This window comes from Microcaecilia unicolor, chromosome 3 (genome assembly GCF_901765095.1).
Source record: "Microcaecilia unicolor chromosome 3, aMicUni1.1, whole genome shotgun sequence".
NCBI lineage: Eukaryota > Metazoa > Chordata > Amphibia > Gymnophiona > Siphonopidae > Microcaecilia > Microcaecilia unicolor.
Genome location: NC_044033.1, coordinates 383335231 through 383360408, shown reverse-complemented (window position 1 = coordinate 383360408; position 25178 = coordinate 383335231). Strand labels below are relative to the sequence as shown.

At 41.0% G+C, this 25178-nt stretch overlaps 1 protein-coding gene across 4 annotated transcripts in view; it reads left to right on the top strand.

Annotated features, from left to right (window-relative positions):
* Positions 1 to 25178, top strand: part of OTOF (otoferlin) — a 762055-nt gene that overhangs the window by 132112 nt on the left and 604765 nt on the right. For all 4 annotated transcript variants that reach the window (XM_030198653.1, XM_030198655.1, XM_030198656.1 and 1 more), the window contains exon 3: positions 16679 to 16767. In XM_030198653.1, coding sequence (XP_030054513.1) covers positions 16679 to 16767 — 89 coding nt within the window. The remainder of the gene's footprint in view (positions 1 to 16678; positions 16768 to 25178) is intronic.

Sequence of the window (25178 nt, the reverse complement as noted above, 5' to 3'; positions counted from 1 at the left end):
AAGAAAAAACATTTTCTCTCAACAATATATATAATTTTCCACAATTGGGGGATCCAAGATCAGGAAAACAATCTCAAAGAAAATAAGAAAAACACCAAGTGGTTAATCTTACAAATTCACATTTTCTGAGGGAGGAAGGTTAATCGGTAATTGCAGCCGGTACAGTGGTAACTGAAGGAAGTTGCTGCAGAGTGTTCTTCATCTGTTCTTTTAACTCCACAAACTCTTGTACTTCTTGGGTTCAACAAATAAGTAATAAGAAATAAAACACTTACAAGGGAATCGTTCTAGGAAGGTCCCACCTAGGGCAATGATTCTTGGCTTAAAAGCCAAGAGTTCACACCTCCTAGTCTGCGATTCCCTTGATATATCCTATCTAAATCAAAGGCAAAAGTCACTAGTAATATAACTCTCTATATAGGGTATTTTAGGAAGATTTATCATCTCATGTTAATTTTCCTTAATTGGTTCTCCAGAAGTTCCACTTTTTACAAGAAACATGACTGTCCTTCATTACCAGATTACTGATTTTCGTAGAGAAACCATTTCCGTAATCAAAGTCTCTATTTTTATATCTTGGACTTCCACTTTGTTAGATAAGTATTGATATAATCACATATTTATTCCTGAAATTTTTTGACATCTGAAGAAGAGAATTATTCACACTCTGCAGCACTTCCCATAGTGCATCCATTTTGACATTTTTTGGCTTCACCAGGTCCAATTTCTCCACAGAAACCGCTCCAGATATCTTCGGGGGAAGAGCTCACCCTCCAATCCCCCAGTTGGTTTATTTTCCAGAGTCAATGCTGCGCCAGGACCTCCTCGTATCGCGTGAGAATCCTAACCCACTTCGGGTGTTTCCACTGTCAACCTCTATAGCGAAGCGTTACTGTTTCCGGGTTTTGGAGAGGTCATGCCAACAGGGGGACTCAAAGTCACTCCCTCTCCACTGAGATTCAGTGATAAAGCCTTGCTGTTCCCTGAAGCAGGAACCGATATCCCCGATGTTATGACCCCGAACCTCTCCAAAGTAGACTGAGAAGTGGTGGGAACCCCAGCCGTGTTCGAGGAGGACAACACCACGGCTTTGCCTTTTCTCTTCCCCATTCTCTGGGGAGCGCACCTACTTCTTCAGGTATTCTGGTGTAAAACGGGAACTCAACTAACGTACGTCCTCCCTCGACGCCATCTTGGATCCTCCAGTTTGGGACACTCTTTGTCTGGTTTGTCCTCAGAGGCCTGTCTGATATAGGTAACCCTTCAGCATAGGCCCTCTAAGTCATTGAACACGGAAGCCCCTCCACCACTTACAAGGTGGTGTCCCTTCGGAGGGGTCTCCAGGCAGTCTTTTTGATATCTAGGGGTACAGCTTGGATTCTAATATGCTTTCAGTCCCAACTCTTGTGGTTTCTAAGTCATGCTTTAATACTGTTCAGCTTATCCATTGCATCTGCGATTATTTGTTTATTTATTTATTTCAGCAGTTTTAATATACCGCCAACAGACCTACAAATAGGCATCAAGCAGTTTGCAAACATTAAAATGAAGAAAGAAAGAAAGAAAGAAAGAAAGAAAGAAAGAAAGAAAGAAAGAAAGAAAGAAAGAAAGAGGTGTGTGTGAGGGGGGGGGGGAGGGGTGTGGGTGACCTAGAGAGCCTAAGGGAAAGAAACAGAAAAAAATGTGTTTTTAGTGCTTTTCTGAAAGCACAGATTGTTGGTTGATTCCTGATATGAAGGGAAAGTTCATTCCAATGTTTGGGACCAAGATACCGGAATGAAGAGTCACGAGAAATATTGAGATGGAGCAAAGAGGGTGAAGGGAGAGACAGAAGATTATTATCAACACCCCAAAGGCAGAAGAGGGGAGCATAAGGAATAAGGAGTTTGTTAAGATAAGAGGGTGCAAGGGGTAATCAAGACTTGTAGATAAGGAGAAGAATTTTGAATTTTATACGAGCAGTGACAAAGAGCCAGTGTTCAGTGTGAAGAAGGGAAGTGATGTGGTGAAATCAGTGAGTGTTGTGTAAGAGTTTCATAGCAGTTGACTGAACAAGTTGCATGTGCTTAAGGAAATACAAAGGAATACCAGCATAGAGGGAATTACAGTAATCAAGATGTGACATGATGAGGTTAGAATAAGTGGACAAAGGAGGGCAGCTCAAAGAAAGGGCTGTACAAAGCGAATGCAGTGGAGCACAAAAAAAACAAAAAGCAGAGAGCAGTCAGTCTGAGGTTTGAAGGTGAGACTGGAGTCAAAGGTAACGCCAAGAATTTTAATAGAGTCCTTGAAAGGAATTCGGTAACCAATAAGGGAGGGCACAAGATACATGACCAAGTGGGAGGAAGAAAAGAGAATGATCTCACATTTTGCCTCACTGAGATAAAGATGGTTAGTTTTAAGCCAAGAGGACACATGTGAAAAGCAGTTGTTGAGGCAAAGGATGGACAAGGTATCAGAGACACTGCAAAAGATTTGAATGTCATCTGCATAGCAGAATAGCATGCAGGAATGATCTTGGATGACAGTGAGAAGTGTACAAGAAATATGTTACAGAGTATTAGTGCAAGAGTAGAGCCCTGGGGCGTACCAGAGAGAAGCGGAAGAGAGGGAGTTGATGAATTGTTGAAACATGGAAGGAGCGATGGAGAGGTAGCTAAGAACCACGTGAGACCGGTGCCTGAAATTCCAATAGAGTGAAGTCAGTGAAGGGGTAGTAAGTGGATCAACAATATCAAAAGCAGAGGAAAGATCAAGAAGACCAGAATGACAGAAGAATGCTGATTGAGAGAAATGTTAATAACGTCATACAGCGCCAATAACAGCATGTCAGTGCTCTGGTTAGAGCAAAATCCTGATTGAGATGGATAGTACTATATTCAATGTTTTGCACTAATTGCTGATGTACTACTTTTTCCAACATTTTGGAAAGGAATGACAAGTTGGAGATAGGCCAGAAACTGGATTCAAGGGACAATCAAGGTAAGTTTTTAAAGAATGGGGTGAACAAGGTCATGCTTCCAGGATAAAGGGACAACACCATCGGTTAGAGAAGAAGAGAGAAGGGAAAGAAGATGTGGGATAAGTAGATGAGAGAGGTTCTTGACCAAATATGCAGGCCAGGGATCAGCTGAGGAAGAAAAGGGATTGAGGTAGGCCAGGACTTTAGACTGAGAGAGGGCAGTGGGGAGGTTAAAGGATGACGAGGTGGAGGAGAGACAAGGGGAAAATGGAGATGAGAGAGAGGCAGAAGGAGAGGAAGGAGGGGGCAAGACAAGGAGTGGAGTAGAAGATACTGGTGGAGAGGAAGGGGGGCACATATTGGAGGGCAAGGCAAAGGGATGCAGTTTTTGTCTGTCATGAAGCAGCGAGATTGTCAAGGGGAAGAATTGCAGGATCATAGTCAGGATGAAAAGTAAATGCCATGCTTCTATATGCCATGGTAACTAACAGGCTAGACTACTGCAACTCAATATATGCTGGATTAAATTTCAGCCTTCAAAAGTGTCTACATACTATCCAAAACATGTCCATTCAACGACTAGCTAAAGTCAGATAGTGTTATCGAGTGACCCCTGTCTGCCACTTCTATCACTGGCTACCTATTCCCTTTATAATTCAACACAAAATTCTCCCCCTGACCTACAGAGACCTTCATATAGGCTTGCCATCCTATCTTGCTTCTGTGATCTCGCCTTATGTTCCCTCCAGTTCCCTTCGTTCTGAGAGTGTGCACCACCTCTGTATTCCGTCGGTCTTCCATTCTCAATTTCCATCAACTAGACAAAAGGCCTTTTTTTGTGTGTTTCTCCTTTCTTTGGAATTCATTTGCACTTTCACTTTGTAGTGAACACTCTTACCCCAGATTCAGGTCTAGGTTAAAGTCACACCTCTTTTCCCTTGTTTTCCCTGGAATGGCAGGCAAACTACCATCAACATTACTGTGATGACGGTAGTGAGCAAAAGAACCCCTTGATTTCTCGTAACCCTTATTTGATCCCCTCTTTGTAGTCCTTTTTGCTTCTGTATCGAGGACTGTAAACTGCTGTGATTTTTTATTAGAAGGGAGGTATATCAAGAAATGAATTAACATAAACACAACCACCAGTCGAGTTTTCCCCAACAGATTTAGCTCTCTTTGCCAATGTTATTCTGATTATCGTCAGGTTTTTCTTCTTTGGACCCTAATTAATAATTTGTATTTCATAATATTCAGGGCAAAATAGTCATTAGCAATTAATTATTCCTCACATCAACAGCTATGTTTGTTAATGTTTGGCCACCTGCCTCAACAGAATCAGCTGCCACCATCCACCAGCAAAAGCCTGGAGTTAGTTCAGTCTTTGAACTTAGAAACAAGCTCAACTAAACACACACACCCCACTATCTTTTCATAATCAAAATACACCAGATATTCTATCTTTTTCCAGAGGCTTAAGCCCTCCTCAATTGTACCTCAGTCAATCTCACAAAGTGCACAGTACTTAATGAATTTGTCTGAGAATCTGCTTGAGCCCTACTTCTGGTTCCAAGATTCAGACAGGTTAATTTATTTAAATATCAACTGATGAAATCAAGTCCTTCTACAGTAAATTTATTTTCCACCTGTCTTCTTTGAGCCTTTCTTGCTCAGGCTGTTGCACAGACTTCCGTCTCCTCCTTTGCTATTTGTAACTCAGACTCTGCAACAATTGTCTCTGGCATCTCCACTTCTGTGGACTCACTGCTTGGAGCCTTCTTCCCTTTCTGCAGAGAATCTACTACCCTCTGAAAGGGCACCTCTATTATCCGCACCTATGCCTAACCCAGCATTGGAATGCCTTGCATTTGCGAAAGCAAACAGGTGACAGCCCACTGCAGAACAGAATCAAACCACATAACAGCAGCAGTGATCCAGGGAAAGGAGAGCAGGCAAGAGTTCATCAGCTGTTTTTTTACATTTGTACTGAAGAATTGCTCCTGCAGGAATGGAAGCACCTGTTTTAAGCCTCATTAATTTGGTTTGGAAACGTGTGACCCCTGACAAAAGTTTGTCCAAAACCTGGCCAGGTTGGGTCCTGTTTTCAAATAAAATCTTGTTTGGATGAACTCTTGCCTAACCTCCTTTCCCTGGATCGCTGCTGCTGTTGTGTCGTTTGCCTTGCATTTAGGCATATGCAGTTCCACCAGCCTTAGAGCAGTTGGAACTTCAGACATCTACATGTGGCAGGAATGTGTGTAACTTACTGTATTTTATAAGTTAACACATGTAAGTGGGAGACGTGCCTAAATCCTGCCCGTGGTCCAGCCATGTGAAGTCCTCCCTTGTATTATATGCTATGGCACTTATGCCGTCTTTACAAAATTGTGCTTAAGCACTTGACTTGAATAAAGAATTTTCCATTGTCCTGCTCCTGAAGGCCCTTTATGCTTTTTTGCTTTGCTTTGTTGTTCTGGTGTACTTTGGACCATCTCTTTTCTCTGTTTGTGCTTTTTTGCATTGTTAAGCACTTGGCTTGCCACGTATGTATGTAATTTATACTCTGGTGTGTAAATGCGGGTACCCAGTTATAAATTGTCCTTTTGGGGGGGGGGGGGGGGGATTCTACAACTGAGTACCCAGAGAGCATCTGGTAGGAGCTATTCTATAAAGGACCATAGACACGTACTTTCCTTTATAGAAGACTAGCTTAACAGGTAGATACATGCGTATGCACTTAAGCACAAGCACTTATACCAGCCATAGAGTGGAGGAGTGGCCTAGTGGTTAGGGTGGTGGACTTTGGTCCTGGGGAACTGAGGAACTGAGTTTGATTCCCACTTCAGGCACAGGCAGCTCCTTGTGACTCTGGACAAGTCACTTACCCCTCCATTGCCCCATGTAAGCCACATTGAGCCTGCCATGAGTGGGAAAGCATGGGGTACAAATGTAACAAAATGTAAATGTTCATTCTTAAGTTCCAATAATAAACTTCAAAACCTATTACTCTCCCTTGGAAAATGATTACACTGCAAACCTCTTCGGTGCATTTTCCTGGCTTGATTAATGTTGGTGTCATTTTTAGCAGGGGGTATGCCTTGACACAGCTGGAAAGCAAAACATAGTCTATGTCAGACTAAAAAAAAAACCCAGCTGAAAAATACATCTTTAAGATGAGTACTGCAATCTAAATATTTATAACAACATTAAGAATATATTTAAGTAATTAATTTTGATACAAAGTGCATACAGAAGAAGATTTAAGTATTCAAAAATTTGATATTTAGAAAATTAACTGCATCCTGGGCGTATAATTCTCACTATATTAAGATATGAATTAGTGAGTGTCACTGCTGAGGTTTGCGGTGTAATCATTTCCCAAGGGAGAGCAATAGGTTTTGAAGTTTATGATAGCTCCCCAAAAGAATTCAGTGTTTTTGGGAGGTATAAGTTCCAATAATATGCACATAACTTACAGAATTCTGAGGGTCTTTTACAAAAGTGCAGAATATATGGCATCTCTAGCATTTAGTGCATGCTTATTTTTAGCACATGCTAAAACGTTACTGCGCCTTTGGAAAAGGCCCTACTCTGTAAGTTATGCATGTTCCTGTGCACTCCATCTTCCTAGTACCTCCAAAAGGTATCTCTGAAAAAGCTCTTTAGCTGAAACCAGTTGTATGATCTTTAAAACAAAAGGCCATTGAATATTACATGCTAGTCATTTGACCATTCAAGGTTTTTGTAGGCCACACTTGATTTTGTCAACTCTCTCAGGACAGTCCACCTTTCCTATTACCCTTTCTGTAGTATCAGTAATAAACCATTGAGCGGAGCTAGTCCCAGATGAATTTCTGGGACAGACCACTGATAACTACTCCTTCGGCGAAGTGATTCTTTTCCCCTCCCTTCCATTTTGGACACTGATTAAAGTATTTGTTCAGTGTGGTTGATTTTTTTTCCTGAACACATCTTTCTTGCAGCTCTTAGTCTTACATTCTCATCTCTCCACCTGAACAAGGCCTTGCAGTTTTGATTTATATTGTTAGTTCCTTTTTTTTTTTTCCTGGTCCTACCATCTCATTTTTCTCAGCTTTCTAGATATTTTTCTTTATCTTTCTCTTCATACAATTCTTTATATTTTTGAACTGCTAAGTGGTGGCACAGTCGTATCTTACAAAGATCTTCTGAGCTTGCCAGTGCCTCCTTCTGCTACCTCCCCATCTTAACAAAATTGTTACCCTTGGGAGTCAATATTCAGTATTTTTCTGACTACCACTTGCTTTATTACTGGTTTTTCAATGCCAGAGCCATGTCTGGACATTTATTTGGATTTTGCTTAAACCTTTTTCAGTAGTAGCTCAAGGTGAGTTAGATTCAGGTACACTGGATATTCCTCTGTCCCAGGAGGGCTCACAATCTAAGTTTGTACCTGAGCCAATGGAAGGTTAAGTGACTTGCCCAAGATCACAAGGATCAACAGTGGGATTTGAGCCAGCCACCTCTGGATTGCAAGACTGATGCTCTAACCACTAGGCCACTCCTCCACTCCACATTGGCATTGAATATCCAGGAATACACGTTAGGAGTCACCGACCAGGAAATGGATTTAGGAGTCATTGTTGACGATACTTTGAAAACTTTTACTCAATGTGCTGCAGCAGCAGCAAAGAAAGCAAATAGAATGTTAGGTATTATTAGGAAAGGAATGGGAAATAAAAATGAAGATGTTATAATTCCTTTGTATCGCTCCATGTTGCCATCGCACTTTGAACACTGTGTGCAATTCTGGTGACCTCATCTCATAAAAGATGTGAGTGGAATTAGAAAAGGTACAGAGAAGGGCGACAAAAATGATAAAGGGGATGGGACAGCTTCCCTATAAGGAAAGGCTGAAATGGCTTGGGCTGTTCAGCTTGGAGATATGGTAGAGGTATATAAAATACTGAGTGGAATGGAACAAGTAGACGTGAATTGCTTTTTACGCTTTCCACAAATTCTAGGACTAGGGGGCATGCAATGAAGCTACAAATAGTAAATTTAAAACAGATCGGAGAAAATATTTCTTCACTCAGTGTGTAATTAAACTCTGGAATTCATTGCCAGACAATGTGGTGAAAGCAGTTAGCTTAGCAGGGTTTTAAAAAGGTTTGGCTAGCTTCCTAAAAGAAAAGTCCATAAGCCATTAATTAAAATGGACTTGGGAAAATCCACTGCTTATTTCTAGTATAAGCAGCATAAAATGTATTGTACTGTTTTAGAATCTTGCCAGGTACTTGAAACCTGGATTGGCCACTGTCGGAAACAGGATACTGGGCTTGATGGACCTTCAGTCTGTCCCAGTATGGCAACACATGTACTTAGCGGCTAAAACATAGCCGGTTAAGTGTGATATTCAGCATTTAACCAGCTACAATGAACCACATAAAGATAGGACTGGGTTTTATGCTTCCCTATTTATATGGTTACCTTAGATGGTTAAGGACTGAATATTGGTAATTAGTTGGCTAAGTGCTGACTCAGAATGCCCACACAGTAGCTGGTTTTATCTTAGGCGTGAACTGGGCATTTTCAGTGGCACTATCTTATTATGAGCTGCTGAATATGCCTGGTTAGCCCCAAACGAGTAATTAAATAGCCAGCCAGGAGCTATTAATGTCCATTTAAATCACTTTGAGTATTGACCCATTGAAGGTTTTTTTTTGTTACATTTGTACCCCACGCTTTCCCACTCATGGCAGGCTCAATGCAGCTTACATATACAGGTACTTATTTGTACCTGGGGCAATGGAGGGTTAAGTGACTTGCCCAGAGTCACAAGGAGCTGCCTGTGCTTGAAGTGAGAATTGAACTCAGTTCCCCAGGACCAGAGTCCACCACCCTAACCACTAGGCCACTCCTCCACTTCAAGGTTTGGGCTCAAGTCTTCATGTGACCTCTCTGCCTTTGCTCATAGGTTTAACTTTGCTTTCTGATGATTGTTTGAGTTCCACTAACAACCTATGTGGATATTAGAGACATTATCGCTGTTTGTAAGTTTCAAGTATAGTGTTGCTTCCTTACTTTGTAGGTTCCATTGCTGTTTGATTGAGGAATGGCACTTGAAAGGATTCCAGGATCTCTCCACTTCTAAATGACTGTACGAACAGGATGGTTTAATCCACACATGGGAGAAACATCTCCTTTTCATTGCAGACATGAATATTTTGGATTAAATCTCTTTCAGCTCTTCTGTATGTGTTGGTCAGCTATAGAACACTTTCGTTTAGATGGAAGTGTCACCTTGGTTTTCCAAGGTAACCCATAGTGTATTTTGCTTACCTCACAGCCTTTGCAATTCAGTTTTATTTTATTATATTTTTCATTAATTTTACATCAAGTGCTTCTTCTCTCCCTGTTTTACCCACCTTCATGGAGAGATTACAGTCTGGAATGATATCGTCCCAGACATAGGACTTGTTGAACCATGTCTTTGTGATGGCACTCCCCCTTTAGGATTGTATGCGAGACACTTTGGATGCCCAGCATTACAGAATAGTGCCAATTATCTCCAATTAGCCTCAATAATTGGTTGTTAGCACTCAATTGACTAATTAGTTTATGCGCACACCTGAGCTCTGCGCCCAAATATGGGAGCCCAAATTTGGGATGAACTAAATAGAATTTGGGGGGAATAGTTCTCCAATCCACCAAATTGAGATATTACTGAAGTAAAAGCAGTAAACTTGGTTCCCAGAAATGTTTTCTGAGAAAAACTGCCCCCATTCCTTAACAGGCTGTTTGCAGCACACACTGTTATGAACTGACGCATGCTTTTCTGTTTAATTACTAGTTTTCTGAATATTTTATGAATGTGTAATGCATTCTTTATATAATGGTACTCTGCTAGACTGCAGAAAGTTAATGAATCAGTTTGCTGGGGGAAAAAAAATCCCTCCAGTTTCTTTACTTGTAGCGTTGTTCCGTCAATTAGCAAGAGAATGTAAAGAAAAACAGAGTGAATTGGGAAGTAAGTCTCAGGGGAGAGAGGCTGACTTTCTGATGTGTGACTGATTCTGCAAAACAGTGCTGCAAATCCCCAAACAAGCATTTCCATCCATGTGCGAAAAAGACAAATTATGTAAGAGCTGACGGTGTATGGTACTGGTCAGTAATTCCAGTCTGGGGAAATGTGGATGTTAAGCCTCTACAAGCCCTGTGCAAGCTATATTGATGTTCAGTAAGGCGTATGACATTCACATGTCTCTGCAAACGTGAGCAAAATATACTATAATTTTGCTTGCATTATCATGTTCCTTTATTTCTTCACTCTCTTGTATCTTCTTCCTGTCTGTCTTCCTTTCCCTTTTCTCCCTCCTTTCTTATCTCTAATGCTCACTTCAATCCAATATAGGCCAAACAGCTTTATCAACTTGACATGAAGATGTACAATCCAAAGTATTCAAAATATTGGAAGCAGCAGTCATTTACAGAAGGGAGGAGGTTTACAATCTATTGGGCCCGTGTATTTCCTAGCAGGAATTTGAGGTCTGCTAGTACTTCCTACCATTCCCCTCTACCCGCAATTAAAACTTATAGAGACCTGTACTTGCTATAGCACAGTTAACTTCATGAGGCCCAGGCAATGTCCTAGATTATGTGACATGTACAAATGTTGCTTTCATTCTTCTAATGCTTTGTTTCCCTTCAATTTAAATCATATTTTACCTACAATACATTTTGGGACATGTTTGCTAAAATGCAGTAAGTTTTTGTGCAGTGGATATGGCAGATTGAATGCTAGTGGTAGTATCATGAGACTACCTCTAGAGGTCATAGCTGCCATTTTAAACCCAGAGCAGCTACAGGGCAGAAGCATAAGGAGATTGCTCCTGCCCTGCCAATCAAATTACCAGAGAGACATCTAGGTGAGTCCTGGGGGAATCAGTGGAGGTGGGGAATGGGGTCAAAAGTTGCTGAGGTGGGGTTTTAGTTGGGGGGGACACTTTTGGTTAGGAAATCTCTCCAAGAGAGTACCTGTTAGAGGATTTTTTTGAGGAGGAGTTACATGTTGCAGGGTACTGTCTGGAGGGGTACAGATTGGAGAAGTGACTGTCTTGGGAGATCGGGATTCTCTGTTGTAAGGCTTGTGGCCATCTACCTGACTACTGGTAGTAGAGTGAGGGGGTATTGAGTACAGCTGCACTATCAGCAGTCCTGAAAGGTTGTGTGCAATAACATTCCCTGTACTAGGTGTCAGAGCTGGCTATGTCCCATCTTTACCCATGATCTAATCGGATCCCGCCCTACTCATGCTAAGCATGGGAATTTTACCATGCTTGCTGATTTTAACGTGCAGTGGCCATTAGCAGGGGTCCATGCTATCAGCTACCACCTGCTTGCATCTGTGTGAATTTGACAGCATTACTTGATTTTTGTTTGTTTTTAAGTTGCTGCAACAGAGCCTTGAGCCTTTAGAGAGGCGGACTCCTTGAGTTCTTCTACAGAACTACTGGAGTAGCGAGTGTCAGCCAGGATTTTGGCGTCCTTATCCCTTGAAGAAGCCCCACGGCGAAATGGGTCCGTCTGGTGCAGATGCCTGCCTGAGACGCTGCATGCTGTTTTGCCCAGCCAGTTAAGTTGCTTTTTTTTTTTTCTTTTCTTTTTTAAGAGCTTGCTACTATGTTATTTGAGCACATTTAAGCAAATTTAAAAACAAACAAAAATCAGTAATGCTGTCAAATTCACACATAGGTTGGATCGGGGGTTTTTCAGACCAATGATTAAAGAATTTGTATTGTGACGTCCAAGTTTGAAAGAATTCCAGCAATTTTTGCTGTGTGTCACGTTTTTCTGAGGTCTTTTCCCCCGTTTTTCCTTTTTTTTCTTGCTGAACCTATATTGTTAATAGGCTCGTTTCTGGATTATTGTTGTGATACACAGGCTTGAAGCGAGCTCCCCCTTTTGATCTTTGTTACATAAATATTGAAGTGAAATTTCTACAGTGCTGATGTATGATATGCGTGTATTTGATAATACAGTAGAGGAGAAAAGCATTTTAATGTTAACTAGCTCATTTAACACTGGCAATGGTTGATAAAAAAATATATAAATTTAAAAGCAAGGGTGGAAGGGGGATTTTCCTAGATGTTACTGCAGTGTTGACTCTGCCGTCATGAATTGCTGCTTAACAGATTGCAAACCATGAGCATCAGTGCATTGGTTTTGCAGTGGTTTGCTTCATGTGTAACAAATCATCAATAACGGTATGAGTGGGAAGTTAGGTTTCCCATTGACATGCCGCGACAATGGGGTCCCACAAGGAACAGTGCTTTCTGCCTTGTTGTTCAATATTTATTTGTGCCTGCTATGTGGTATAGTATCACTTCAAAACCAAAAGGCACCTCACTGGGGAGAGGTAAATAGTTCAAGTAACAAACCAAGAAAACCAATCCCTAATTAAAAAGTGTTTAGAGTTTTAGCACTAAAAGATTAATGATTTATTTATTTATTTGCATTTGTATCCCACATTTTCCCACCTATTTGCGGGCTCAGTGTGGCTTACAATACTTTGAGAATGATGGAAGTACAATTGGTTACAGTACGATTATGGATTACATTATGATGAGTTATAGAAGACAGAGTAAATACAGGATATCATTTGGGAATAGAACATCAGAAGATAACAGTGGTGAGTTGAGAGAATTTTTTTATGAAGTTTATTTGTAAGGTAAGGGAGAAATCAGTATAGGCTACATCCGCAGCAGAGCTAAGTTAATGAACCATGCCGTAAAATGGCTCACTTGACCGCTCTATACATCATATATCTCCCTGAAAACCAAACCAATTGTTTTTTCAATGAAAACCTTTATATAAACATAACTTGTAATAGTGCTAAAGTTTCTACATTCTCATTCATCTTGAAGGTGGCCTCAGAAGGTATAGCAAAAGCCACATCTTAATCTCTGCTATACACTGGAATTAATTTTGTTGGTTTGATATGTGGTTTACTAAAGCAGTTAGGGGTACATTCTATATAGGTCACTAAAGGTTAGGCACCAAAAACCTGGGTGCTAAGCTTATATTCATTAAGCTTATAATGACAGTGTTGTGTGCCAAATATGTTATAGAATATTACCATAAGTCCTCGGTTACATGCCAGTCTTTAGGCATGACCACTTATGCCGTGTCTATGGCTGCTGTACATGGTTGCATCTAAATGCAGCAGTTGGGCAGCGGATGCGTGGAATGGCCTCCCGGTGGAGAGGAAGACTGTGTCGTAATTTAAGAAAGCATGGGACAGGCACATGGGATCTCTTAGGAAAAGGAGGAGTTAGGGGTTACTGAGGATGGGCAGACTGGATGGGCCATTTGGCCCTTATCTGCCGTCATGTTTGTATGTTTCTATAAATGCAACTATTCTATAAAGTATGCGCAAGAGTAGCCAGAGCACCCCTGATATGCCCATGCCCCTACCACATTCACGCCCTCTTTGTATTTGCACATGAGAGAAGTTAGGTGTGCTGTTTATAGACTAGGGGCAAAGGTCTGTTACACGTGTAGTGTCAAATTACTGACAATTAGTGTTAACACCAGCTATTGGTTTTTATTTCCACTTTTATGCCAATGAGTTAATTATGTTACACGCATAAATGGCCCTATTCTATACATGCAAGCCCAATTACACCCCTAAGTTTGGGCACCATTTATAGAATCCAAGGGATAAATCAACAAACATCATTTCTTGTTTTGACAATGTGGTATGTTGACTTGATGCAAACTGCTTGTCCATCGACTATAATAAAACTGAAGCATTGTTTGTCTCTCAACATGCATCCTCATATAAATAGATCTGTATGCACATCACTCTGTAAAATGTGACTAATGATAGGTTATGACTATGCTTGGGGGATAATGCTTTTTGTACAGCGTTTCAAACAGTTACAATGCTATAGATTAGTACCGCACAAGTTACCTGCTTTGACTATAAAATCACAACAGCTTATTCAAAACCCTGCTGTATGCCTTGTGCTGGAAGGAACTATGTTTGATCACATTACCTCAATGTTGATCAAGCTCCGTTGCTAGTTCTTCATCTTCAAACCAGTCTCTAATTATCGCTGATTTATTAGCTACTGACCTTATGTTTATATAGCCTATAGGAATAGGAATATATGTGTTGTGTTTAATGTTGGTATGCTTAACAGTTTGTAGTTGTCTGTGTGTTCTGTCCTTTTTGACAGTCACTTTGATTGGTATTCAGACTTATCTTTTTGTTATTGGTTAACATTTCGGTCTCTGGCTTGTTGTGGGGATTGTAGTTTGGCTTTTCCAGTTGGTATTGGGAGTATCGTCTAGCCGTAATAAGTACAGGGATTTTGTTCCATTTGTTAATTAAGGCAGCTTGCAACCCAGTTAACCATATTTTTGTCTTATAGTAGAAAAACCATGCCAGTATGTTGGCCATTTTGATGTGTATTGTGGTGTAAATAGTAGTTAGGTAGTAGAAGGAAAGTTCAAACTGCGCTTTGATGTGCTGTCCTTGGAAGTGAGAATTATTTTTTGAGGGCCTCTGAGATTAGGACGGTCTTGTAGCATTTTGGGTCATCCTGGATAGGCATGCAGTATTAAAAATTTGTTTTTAATTAAATTAAAAGTATTTGTTTAATACCTACCGTACCTGGTGTTCACCATTACGGTATTTTGTAAGCCACATTGAGCCTGCTAATATGTGGGAAAATGTGGGATACAAATGTTACAAATAAATAAATAAAAATTACAGTGGTGGTATCAGTTTGCTTGTTATTGTGAGTTTGTGTATCATCCCAGCAGTGTGATTTAGCCAGTTGGAAGACCTTTATTTCTCTTAATATTAATTATTATTATACTAGTTTAAAGCATTTGTGTGTATATTTGTGCATGTGGTTGTTTGTGGTTCCTGTGCTGTGAGTTGTCCCTTGTTTAGGCTTTAACTTACATCAGGAAGCAATAATGTTGGGTGAAGGAGGTCATCACCGCAGTTATCATACGGGTCGCTTCTTTGGGTTTGTTTGCCTCGCATCCACTGTCTACTTCGGGCTTACTCTCCATTTGCTGTTGGGGTTCAACAGTTTGCTGCCTCCGCTGCCCATGCACATGCCTCTTTCGGAGTCGATTCCCCTGCCTCTCTCCAGCCTCAGTGCTGGGGGGTCATGGAAATCAACTGAAGATCTGGCATTTTGTTCAGAGCCAACTTCCCGGTTATGGTTTTTTACGTGGTATCTGCCGCTATGATGGAACCCCTAGAGGGAGATGTGGCTGTGGGGCTGATGAGGTCAGTGTCCCAGCTGCTGGAGCACTGCAGGATTGTGAGCATTCGTTAATCAGCAGCGGCTCTGCTTCTGTCTCACCCGGTCTCCTGGCTGACACTTCCTGGCTGGGCACCTCCTCTCCCAGCGTGGCCGAGAAGGTTGTCAGGTATGCTTGACCTTTTCGCCATGTGAGTCAGCTCCAGTGTGGCAGTACCATCAGCTTTTTTAGCTCTCGGGTCATCAGTCTTATGTCTGAGGAGTTATGGTTCGCGTTGGCACCTTGGCAGTCCCAGTGCAGTGGTGCTGCTACTGGTGGTCATTTGCATTGGCAACCACATGTTTCCCAGTCTCTCACAGCAAAGGTGAATTGGGCCACTTCCATTGCACTGAGCTGTTAGCTGGGCATCTCCCGATCTGGCCTGGTCACCCATTGGATCACCCATGGGTGCCCTCGGCCAAGGCGACCATCCGCGGCTGGGATGTACAAAACCAGCCAAGGAAAATGGGAGCTTGCTTCAGGAGCTTCCACCTTGAGAGAAATGGCCATTTAGCGTTACCCTCTGTTTTCTGTCCAATATCCAATTTCTAATCCAACCAGAACCATGCCTGTTTAATTATCTCAGGAGTCTCTCATAAAGAACTTTGTCAAAAGCTTTCTGAAAATCTAGATACACTACATCAACTGGATCACCTTTATCCATATGTTATATTCACGTCTTCAAGCAAATGAAGCAAATTGGTGAGACAAGACTTCCCTTGGCTGAAACCATGCTGACTCTGTCCCATTAATCCATGTTTATGTGTTCTGTAACATAATAGTTTCCACTATTTTAGCAATTTACATCCAGCACATGCATTTAGTTGAGGCTAGAACCAGGATCTAGTGTTTCCAAAGGAGGAACTTCATCATTGATCTAGAGCAACAAATCAGTTGCCTAGTATGAGTAGAGTACTTTCTCCTCCTTGAAATGGAAAAAGTCTGTAGTAGGCTTGTCCAAGTTCAGTCCTCAAGGTCTGCAAGCAGGTTAGATTTTCAGGATATCTTTAATGAATATGCATGAGAATGATTTGCTTCCAATGGAGGTAATGGACATGCAAATCATTCTCATGTGTATTCCTTAGGGATATCCTGGAAATCTGACCTATTTGTGGCCCTTGAGAACTGAAGGTGGGTCAGATTGATCTATGTGGTCCTCCATTGACATTTTTCCTGGCCAGTGTCAGTAGAATTTGCTATATGAAGTACCGTAGTAACAAGAGATCTAGCAAGAGCTACTGTCACAATCAAGTCTATTTTTAATAGCTTTAAACAGCAGTAGAAAATAATGGCATAGAAAGTAACAATATGCATGGGAAAATCTCCTAGAAAACCTATATAGCTGGTAACTGTAAAGGTACAACATGAACTTTTGTTTACATTTGTTCTGCCTTTGTGTTTTCTTCTTAACAGACTTTTCGATGGCCCATTGCCAGTAACATTGATGGAAATGAGATGCTGGAAATCCAAGTATTTAATTATAGCAAAGTCTTCACCAACAGGTAAGTTTCATTTTAAGGATTTTGTTCACGAATGGGTCAGCCCTATCAATGCTAACCTTTCCTTGTGAAATATAATTTCACAAATGTGTTCATTTGTGAAACTGATGGTCAATAAACATCATGTTAACCAAGCTGTTGTGTAGTCCTTAGCTTGGCGTAGTTTTTTTTCTCTGATTAATTAGCTAAATTGAATGATTCTATTAATTTACTTCCTTTTCCTCTACATTTTCATTAGGAGGTTTCCTCACAATTTGGTCAAATTTTTATCCACTCACTTAAGATGAACTTTAATTATCTTCCCAGTGGTTGAAAGAAGATGGTTGCACACTGGACGTTGTTCCTTGGTTAGTGATTAGAGTTTAGAAAAAGAAGTTGTCCCCTTAGTTTTACAAAGATTATAAATAATGACCCAGTGAGCAAAAAAGGTACCAAAACTGGAGTATGTGATATATTTATACCACAAGATAGAGGGACATCTACTGCATAATTCAGCCTCAGGTACAAACGAATTAGGTCTTTAAACAATGAGAAACATTTATTAAACAAAAAAAAAGTAATCAATCCCAGAAATCACATATCCCACTCTAGGTACCTTCTAGGCACTTGCAGTTTTTAGGCTGTAGAACATGAAATACATTAAAGTTGTGGAACAAAATGCGTAGCCTATTCTACTAACCCTATAGTACACAAAACTTTCAAAAATGAAAGTTGCCCAAACTTTTATAGCCTTTATCTCTGTTATTTGTAGTCCCACTTGGCATCTTTTTGCTCAGCGGGTTACAATACTGTTGAACCCTGCTAACCTTGCAAATTTCCTGCCACTTCTTGTGAAGTTTTTGGAGAAACGTGTCCTCTAACAATTGGAGAGATTTTAGACATCTACTCAGTACTGGATTTTAAGCAGTATAGCTTTAGGAAAAGCCTTGTTACCAAAGTGGTAATCATCTCTCTCCGTGACAAACTTTATTTACATATAGATAGGTATGATTCTACAAAATGCTTTATTAGATATTTTGTCAGCTTTTAATATATTGGGATCATGTAGTCCTGTTGGATTGACTTTATTCAGTAATAATTTGTAGATAAGTTGGTAGGTTGATAACAAAAAGTAGTCTTTGACAATATGAATCTTCATGGTTGTTTTTTCTATGGTATACCGTAAGGTTCTGCTCTTTCCTCTGATACTTAGGGGGGAAAGTTATCAAGGTGCACTAAAAGTGAAACTTTTTACTGCATCTTGATTTACCATGGGAGTTACCAACCTGCGATATCTCTATTCCACAGGTTACTGACTCCCACAGCAAATGACAAACATTGCTTGTGGGCCATCTCGCAAGCAGTGTTAAACAATCAGCCAGGGAACATCAGGCCACCAAGCCATGGCCTGATGCTTCTGGGCCCTCTCTTAAAGGGGCAACACCTGAGGTTCCCTATCAAGTTCCCCACCAATAATGTCCCCCAATACATCTCACATACCCCCTACCCCAAAGGATCACCCCCCGAAGTTCAGAAGGTTCCCCCACATCCCCATGACTCACCTTCTCCCGTATATTCAGAGATATCCATAGTGGTGTAGAGGACATAAGGAGAAATACCCAGTCCCTCTTGCCCTGCTGACAACGGGATATAAAATGTCTCCGGTGACCCAAGCAGTAGTTTCACAGTACTACCACTAGGAATTATCTTTCCACATAAGGGTAAAACAAGCCCTTGTATGGAAATGGCTCTAGCAACACCAACCCCACTTTGTAGAATCCTTGTTGTGTTCTTACCCAAGACTATGAGGGATAATCTAATTATTCAGACCACTCATGCTTCTCTCAGAGAACTGGATAAAAACCTCAGTGTTCTCATGGAATCCTACTACTTAATGGTCACTTAGGATAACTCTTTGTTGACCATTGACATATCAGGTATGCTGACCCCCATGGCAAGCTCATTGGTTTGGGGATTTGAGTGCATTATACAATGATGCTACCTTGTTATCTTTTATAGAACTGTGGGAGAGAGCTGCCAGACTTTGAGCTAAATATGTTTTCAACTGTCAAATGCTCTTCAGGCCCTGCAGATCTCCATTTCTACTATGGATGACGTGCCCAATTTAGTTTCTCATTGCATACAGTTTTTGGAATTGGTTCATTCAGCCTCATGCTTTTATAAGTGTTAAAAAATGTTATTCCCTTTAGCTAAGGTGGGCTCCAAAAAGTATGGGAACAAGACCTGGGTCATAATGTTCAACTGAAGGACTAGGAGCAATTCTGGCAGCATATTTCTTCTGCTTCTCGATTTGCTTCACTATCACAGTCATTGTAGGTTTTGGGGGGATTTGTTTGGTACATCAGGCTTATTGAACACCAGTTAAGATGCATGGTCTTAATAATTTGCTATCCAGTGCTTTCTGGTCATATCATGTGGAGCCCAGTTAATTTTGGCACTTGACATTTATTTATTAGAATATATGATTGTATTTCTTTATGATCATACTGGAGTTCGGTCTGGATCACCATTGATACTGTATTTTTGATACACTCTACTATTTCATATTCAGTGGTCTTATTAAAGTGTATATCTTTACATCAAGGGTTTAGCACATTGGATTGGGTTCCATTTGATATTTTATTGTCTCTCTCTCTCTTAAAATTGTGCTTGAGAATTAGAAAGATTTATCTCAAGTTACATACCATATATGGTGGAATGTGGTATGATTTACCTAGCAGTTTGAGGCTTACACAGCCAAAAAGAATAGCCAACGGATTATGTTTTTGGAACAATATTTGCTCCTGGCTCAATATGTGAATTTTTCTGATGACAATGAAAACAGTTCATCTGCTATCTAACATTTTGAGTTTTAGATCTTGAGCCTGTGTATTTTCAGTGTTGCATGCCGGCCTCTGGCATTGTTTTTTCTTTTCTCATCTTTCATTGATACTTAAAGGTTGTGTCCATATGGTTATAGCTTGCTCTTTGTTCTGGTTAGACTGTTTTTTCTTTGTTGTAACTGGTTTTTCTTAAATAACTAAATACATGAAAAGTAATAAATTAAAACTCCCCCCCACACACACACACATATGTCAACTGCAGATATGTTTTCTTGAGTTGAAACCATCCAGAAAAGGACAGGTCACTAAAAAAAGAAAGCCATTTTGTACTATCATGCAGTAAAAAAAAAGCTGGGTAGTACAGGAACAAGTCTGGAAAGTTTACTTCCCACGGTTCCCAAACGATTTCAGTTTATGCAAGACTATTCTTGGAGGTTTGTTAGCCCATAAAAATTTAACAAGCAGTTGCTCAATGGAAATATAAAAGGATTTTGGAAATAAAACAGGGAACATGCTCATACTTAGCATATATGTAACTTAAGGCACTATCATCATTGTGATAGTATCTAGCCTCCCCCACCCCGTGAACAAAGAGAATCCTGATCTATATCTAAATAGACTCCCAAATACTTCAGAGAAGCAGAGACCCATTCCAGGGAGGATACTGTTCATTCATGGGTAATAGCTTAGCCTGCTCCCAATTTATTTTATAACCAGAAAGAAAACAACAGAAAATGGAGATATCAGGCTGTATTGCTTCGGTATTGCAGCCTGCTCACTTGATCACCACAGACTATTCACAGAATAAAATACTACAGATTCTTTTGGATTCGTATTGGGTAAATAAAACTCTTTATTCAAATGGAGAGTGTATAAATCATTATTGCTTCAGTCTATACAATGATTAAGAAATATACACGCTGACTGAGTCACATTAGGAGATATACACACTAATTAAACCATCTAACTAAAAGAAAGCTATAAAACATGTATATATATATATATATATATATATATATATATATATATATATATATATATATATATACATACATCACTGGTTGGGAAGCTCAAGCCCTTATCTCATCAACCGGGAGGTCTGTTGCAGCGAAAACTCAGAGTCTCCTCATTGACCAGGAACAAACCAACAGATGAACCTCACCTCTGCTGTGACAAGCCCTCCCTTTTTATTAGGCTCTGAGCTCATGTTCAGAGCTATGGAAAATTACAGAATGCTTACTGTGGAAATGTGGTCACATGCTTTCCAAAGTCCAGGTGGCCAAGCTGGGCCCGGAAAAACAAGTGCCATCCTCCCCTTCGCATACCAAATTAGTTAGAGCTGTGTCTTATCTTCTGCATTCCAACTTATTTTCACACAATCAAAGTTAAACAACCATTTTTAAACAGAATTACTTCTAATCAACAATACAGACCCCCGAGTGCACTGGTTGGTCCAGACAGGGTTGAAAAACAATCTTTAAAATTCACTTCCATTACACAGGCGAATAAGTTTGTTGAGGGTCAGAGAGATATAACAATACTTTATCAGCATATGCTGAGAATATGAATTTCTGGTCCATAACAGATACACCTCAGATGCGATTATTCTTCCAAATGGTTACCAATAATGGCTCTAATGCCAAGTAGAAAAGAAAGCCTGTGAGGTAATCTGTGGGGCCGTTAGATCATAAAGGAGCAAAAGGAGCACTTAGTGAACACAAGGCCATAGCAGAGAGATGGAATGAATTCTTTGCTTAATTTTTACGGAAGAAGATGTAAAAGATCTGCCTGTACTGGAAATGGTTTTCAAGGGTGATGATGCGGAGAAACTGAAAGAAATCTTGGTGAACCTGGAAGAAGTACTGAGCCAAATCAACAAGTTAAAGAGTAATAATTCACCTGGACCGTATAGTATAAACCCAGGGTACTGAAAGAACTCAAACATGAAATTGCTGATCTGATGTTAGTGATCTATAACCTGCTGTTAAAATCATCTGTAGTACCTGAAGACTGGAGGGTGGCCAATGTGATGCCAGGTTCTAGGGGTGATCCATGAAATTACAGACTGGTAAGCCTGATGTCAGTGCTGGGCAAGATAATGGAAACTATTATAAAGAATAAAATTATTGAACACTTAGAGAAACATGATTTAGTGGGACAGAGTCAGCATGGGTTCAGTCAAGGGAAGTGTTATTTCACCAATTTGCTTCATTTCATTGAAGGCGTGAATAGTGAGCTGGTTGATGTACTGTATCTAGATTTTTCAGAAAGCTTTTGACATATTTCCTCATGAGAGACTCCTGAGATACTGTCAGGTTCTGTCAGGTTCTGAGCCCGCGGGACCGGGCTCTGGAGCAAACGTGAGCCCTTGGGCTGCTGACGAGGAGCGACAGCAGCAGGCAAAACCCACCAACCAACACTGGGTAAGCACAACGGCAGGGACTGCAGGCACTGCCCAGCGAACCGGAACACCTGGACTGGAATCCCCCGGACTGGAGGACACAGGACTGGAACACTGGACTGCAATCCCTCGGACTGGAACACACACCGGACCGGAACACACTGGACTGGAGCACACCAGACTGGAACACACACCGGACCGGAACACACTGGACTGGAACCCGGACTGGACCTAGGCTTCACCTACACTTGACTGCCTACCCCCTCGGGTTGAGCCTTCAGGTTCTGGCAGCCGGTAGGACTTACAGGGGCAGCAGGAATGAAGATCCAGGGGTGCCCCCTGGCACCTAAGCGATGGCAAGGCAGACAGACAGGGAATGTCCGGGTTCTGGCAGTAGGTAGGTTCAAAGCAATGGTCACAGAAGGGCTGGAAGCCCACAGAGCAATAAACACAAAAGGGCAGGGAACCTACAGAGCAGTAAACACAGAAGGGCTGGAAACCCACTAGCGATAAACACAGAAGGGCTGAAAACCCACAGAAGGGTAGGAGACCCACAGAGCAAATAACTACCGAAGGGCAGGGAACCTACAGAGCAAGAAACACAGAAGGGCAGGAAACCCACAAGCGATAAACACAGAAGGGCTGAAAACCCACAGCGCAATAAATACAGAAGGGCTGAAAACCCACAGCGCAATAAATACAGAAGGGCTGGAAACCCACAAAGCGATAACCACAGAAGGGCAGAACACCCACAGCGCAATAAACACAGAAGGGCAGGGAACCTACAGAGCTATAAACACAGAAGGGCTGGAAACCCACAAGCGATAAACACAGAAGGGCTGAAAACCCACAGTGCAATAAACACAGAAGGGCTGGAAACCCACAAGCGATAAACACAGAAGGGCTGAAAACCCACAGAAGGGTAGGAGACCCACAGAGCAAATAACACAGAAGGGTAGGAAGCCCACAGAACAATAAACACAGAAGGGCTGAAAACCCACAGAGCAAAAGACAAGGAAAGCAAACGGTGCTAACAGCACACTAACCTCGGGACCTAAAGCACTGCGGAGGGAATGGCAATGCAAAGGCCAGGACTGTAGTCTTCAGGTGACTAATAAAGCCCATCAAGACCAGAGCCACAGCTGCAGCAATCACCTTGCAACCAAACAGAGGCTTGACACACAAAGCAGTCATTCCATAGGAAGGAACAGCGGGAGCCATCTTGGAAACTGGCAAGGAGGAAGAGGCGGCAGCCATCTTGGAAGAGGCATAGCCCACACAGGTGAGGTTCAGTAGGGCAATCAGCACACAGAGCCAGAGAGAAACTAAGACAGAGACAGACACAGAGACAAGCAGAAGCCAGCACAGCCACTGACTCCCAGAAACAGGGTAAGTATGAGGGTGGTCACGGCCACAAACGTGACAGATACTTAGAGTCATGGGATAGGAGGCAATGTCCTTCTGTGGATTAGGAATTAGTTATTACACAGAAAACAGAGGGTAGTGTTAAATGGCCTTTTTTCTCAATGGAGGAGTGTGAATAGTGAAATGCCACAGGGACTTGTACTGGAACCGGTGCTATTAAACATATTTATAAATAACCTGGAAATCGGAATGACGTGTGAGGTGATTAAATTTGCAGATGTCAAAAAACTATTCAAAGTTGTCAAAACACATATGGATTGTGAAAGATTGCAGGAAGACCTTAGGAAACTTGGAAAACTGGGCATCCAAATGGCAGATGAAATTTAATGTGGACAAATGCAAGGTGATGCACGTTGGGAAGAATTATCCAAATTATAGTTACCTGATGCTAGGATCCACCTTAGGAGTCAGCACTCAAGAAAAAGATCTAGGTGTCATTGTAGACAATATGCTGAAATCTTCTGCCCAGTGTGTGGTGATTGCCAAAAAAGCCAACAGGATGCTAGGACTTATTAGGAAAGGGATGCAAAATAAGACCAAGAATATTATAATACCTCTGTTTTGTTTCATGGTGCAACCTCACCTTGAGTATTGCATTCAATTCTGGTTGCCGTATCTCAAAAAAGATATAGCGGAATTAGAAAAGGTTCAAAGAAGAGCAATCAGATTGATAAAGGGGATGGAACTCCTCCTGTATGAGGAAAGGCTAAAGAGGTTAGGGCTCTTCAGCTTGGAAAAGAGACAGATGAAGAGAGATATGTTTGAGATCTAAAAAATCCTGAGTGGTGTAGAACAGATAAAAGTGAATCAAGTTTTCACTCTTTCAAAAAGAACAAAGACCAGGAGACACCCGATTAAATTACATGGAAATACTTTTAAAGCAAATAGGAGGAAATATTTTTTTTCGCTCAAAGAATAGTTAAGCTCTGGAACTCGCTGATGAATGATGTGGTAACAGCAGTTAACGTATCTGGTTTTTTAAAAGGTTTGGACAAGGTCCTGGAAGAAAAGTCCATAGTCTGTTATTGAGATGGACTCATGGGGAATTGGTAGTATGGAATGCTGCTACTAATTGGGTTTCTGCCAGGTATGTGTGACCTGGATTGAGTACTGTTGGAAACAGGATACTGGGCTAGATGGATCATTGGTTGACCCAGTATGGATATTCTGATGTGCTTATGTTCTGAAAGAGAGCATCCTTGCCTCTGTGCAAATTAAAAGTTCAGAGAGCTCATCTTTGGTGGCAATCTGAGCTGACGGAGCAACATATAAGAGGCATACTAAACCCCAATACTCAACTGGAAACCTAAAATTACCTAGAATATGAAAGAAGTACCTCAAGTTGGCACATTATCCACATTTAAATACACAGGAGGTATAGGTAATGACTGAGACAAGTAGAGCAAATAATTTAAAAATCCTGCATTGTCGGTACCATAACGCCCCTTGAGAAAATCAACCTGGTCTCTATGAATAAGGGAGGACATAACTGATTCCATCCTAGCTGTAAAACGTTTAGCATAAATCTTATAGTCAAAATTCAAAATTAATATAGAATGATAATTTTGACCAAGTTGGGGATCCTTATTACGTTTGGGTACGACTACTATTGAAGCTTCCAAAAACCAGCGTATAGTCTCTAGATTTGAGGCTAATGATCAAAAAAACTACAACAGTTTTGAGGCAAGTTCAGTAGAAACCCTCTTTAAAGATACTGACAGCAGCTCATTTGGGTTAGGACCTTTACCAGCCATCCCAGACTTTAT